Consider the following 541-nt stretch of genomic DNA (forward strand, 5'->3'; position numbering starts at 1 on the left):
ACAACAACGTCTCAGCAGGTTGACCTTCTCTGGTTCTTCTCTGACCTTTGAGCCGCTCTGTTCCTCAAAGAGGAGTTTGAAGGCGTCGGCCTGGGAGTGAGAAGACGAGTCCAGACACATGTATCCGTACAGACGGTAGACGGATTCCCCAAAACCTGCAGCTGAAGGACAAGAGAAGGAGTTGAAGTTGACGACAAGGACAGAAGCTGGAGACGAGCTTCTCCACCTTTGAGATGATCCTGAGTGGTCCTCCAGCCAGGACCGCTGATGTACACACAGGGTGGAGGACAGAAGAACCTGAGGGAAGACAAACAGCGCCGAGCCGATGGATTAGGCTAACGTCAATGATAGCTCAGAAATAGCTAAAGGTTAGCATCGCCGTTGGGGTCAGAACCTTTTCTCATTGCCGTAGGATTTCTGAGCCACCTTGGCATGAAGGATGACCACAGTCTGGTCAGAACAAGCTCTTGGTTCTGCTTCCATCATCGGCCCTGAAAATCCTGGAAACACTGGATCAGGTCTTCTGATTGAACCAGAACAA

The 541-nt window shown here is 51.0% G+C and overlaps 1 protein-coding gene across 1 annotated transcript; it reads right to left on the bottom strand.

Annotated features, from left to right (window-relative positions):
• Positions 1 to 45: 45 nt before the first annotated feature.
• LOC103399662 (recombining binding protein suppressor of hairless-like protein) lies at positions 46 to 520 on the bottom strand (the record flags this gene model as incomplete). The annotated part of the gene is made up of 3 exons (XM_008338315.3): positions 395 to 520; positions 227 to 297; positions 46 to 161 (listed from the first exon to the last, which is right to left on the bottom strand). Coding segments are annotated over exons 1-3 (279 nt in total), but the record flags the coding sequence as incomplete, so codon positions are not given.
• Positions 521 to 541: the final 21 nt, after the last annotated feature.

This window comes from Cynoglossus semilaevis, unplaced genomic scaffold (assembly GCF_000523025.1).
Source record: "Cynoglossus semilaevis isolate Cse_v1.0 unplaced genomic scaffold, Cse_v1.0 C18860690, whole genome shotgun sequence".
Lineage (NCBI taxonomy): Eukaryota > Metazoa > Chordata > Actinopteri > Pleuronectiformes > Cynoglossidae > Cynoglossus > Cynoglossus semilaevis.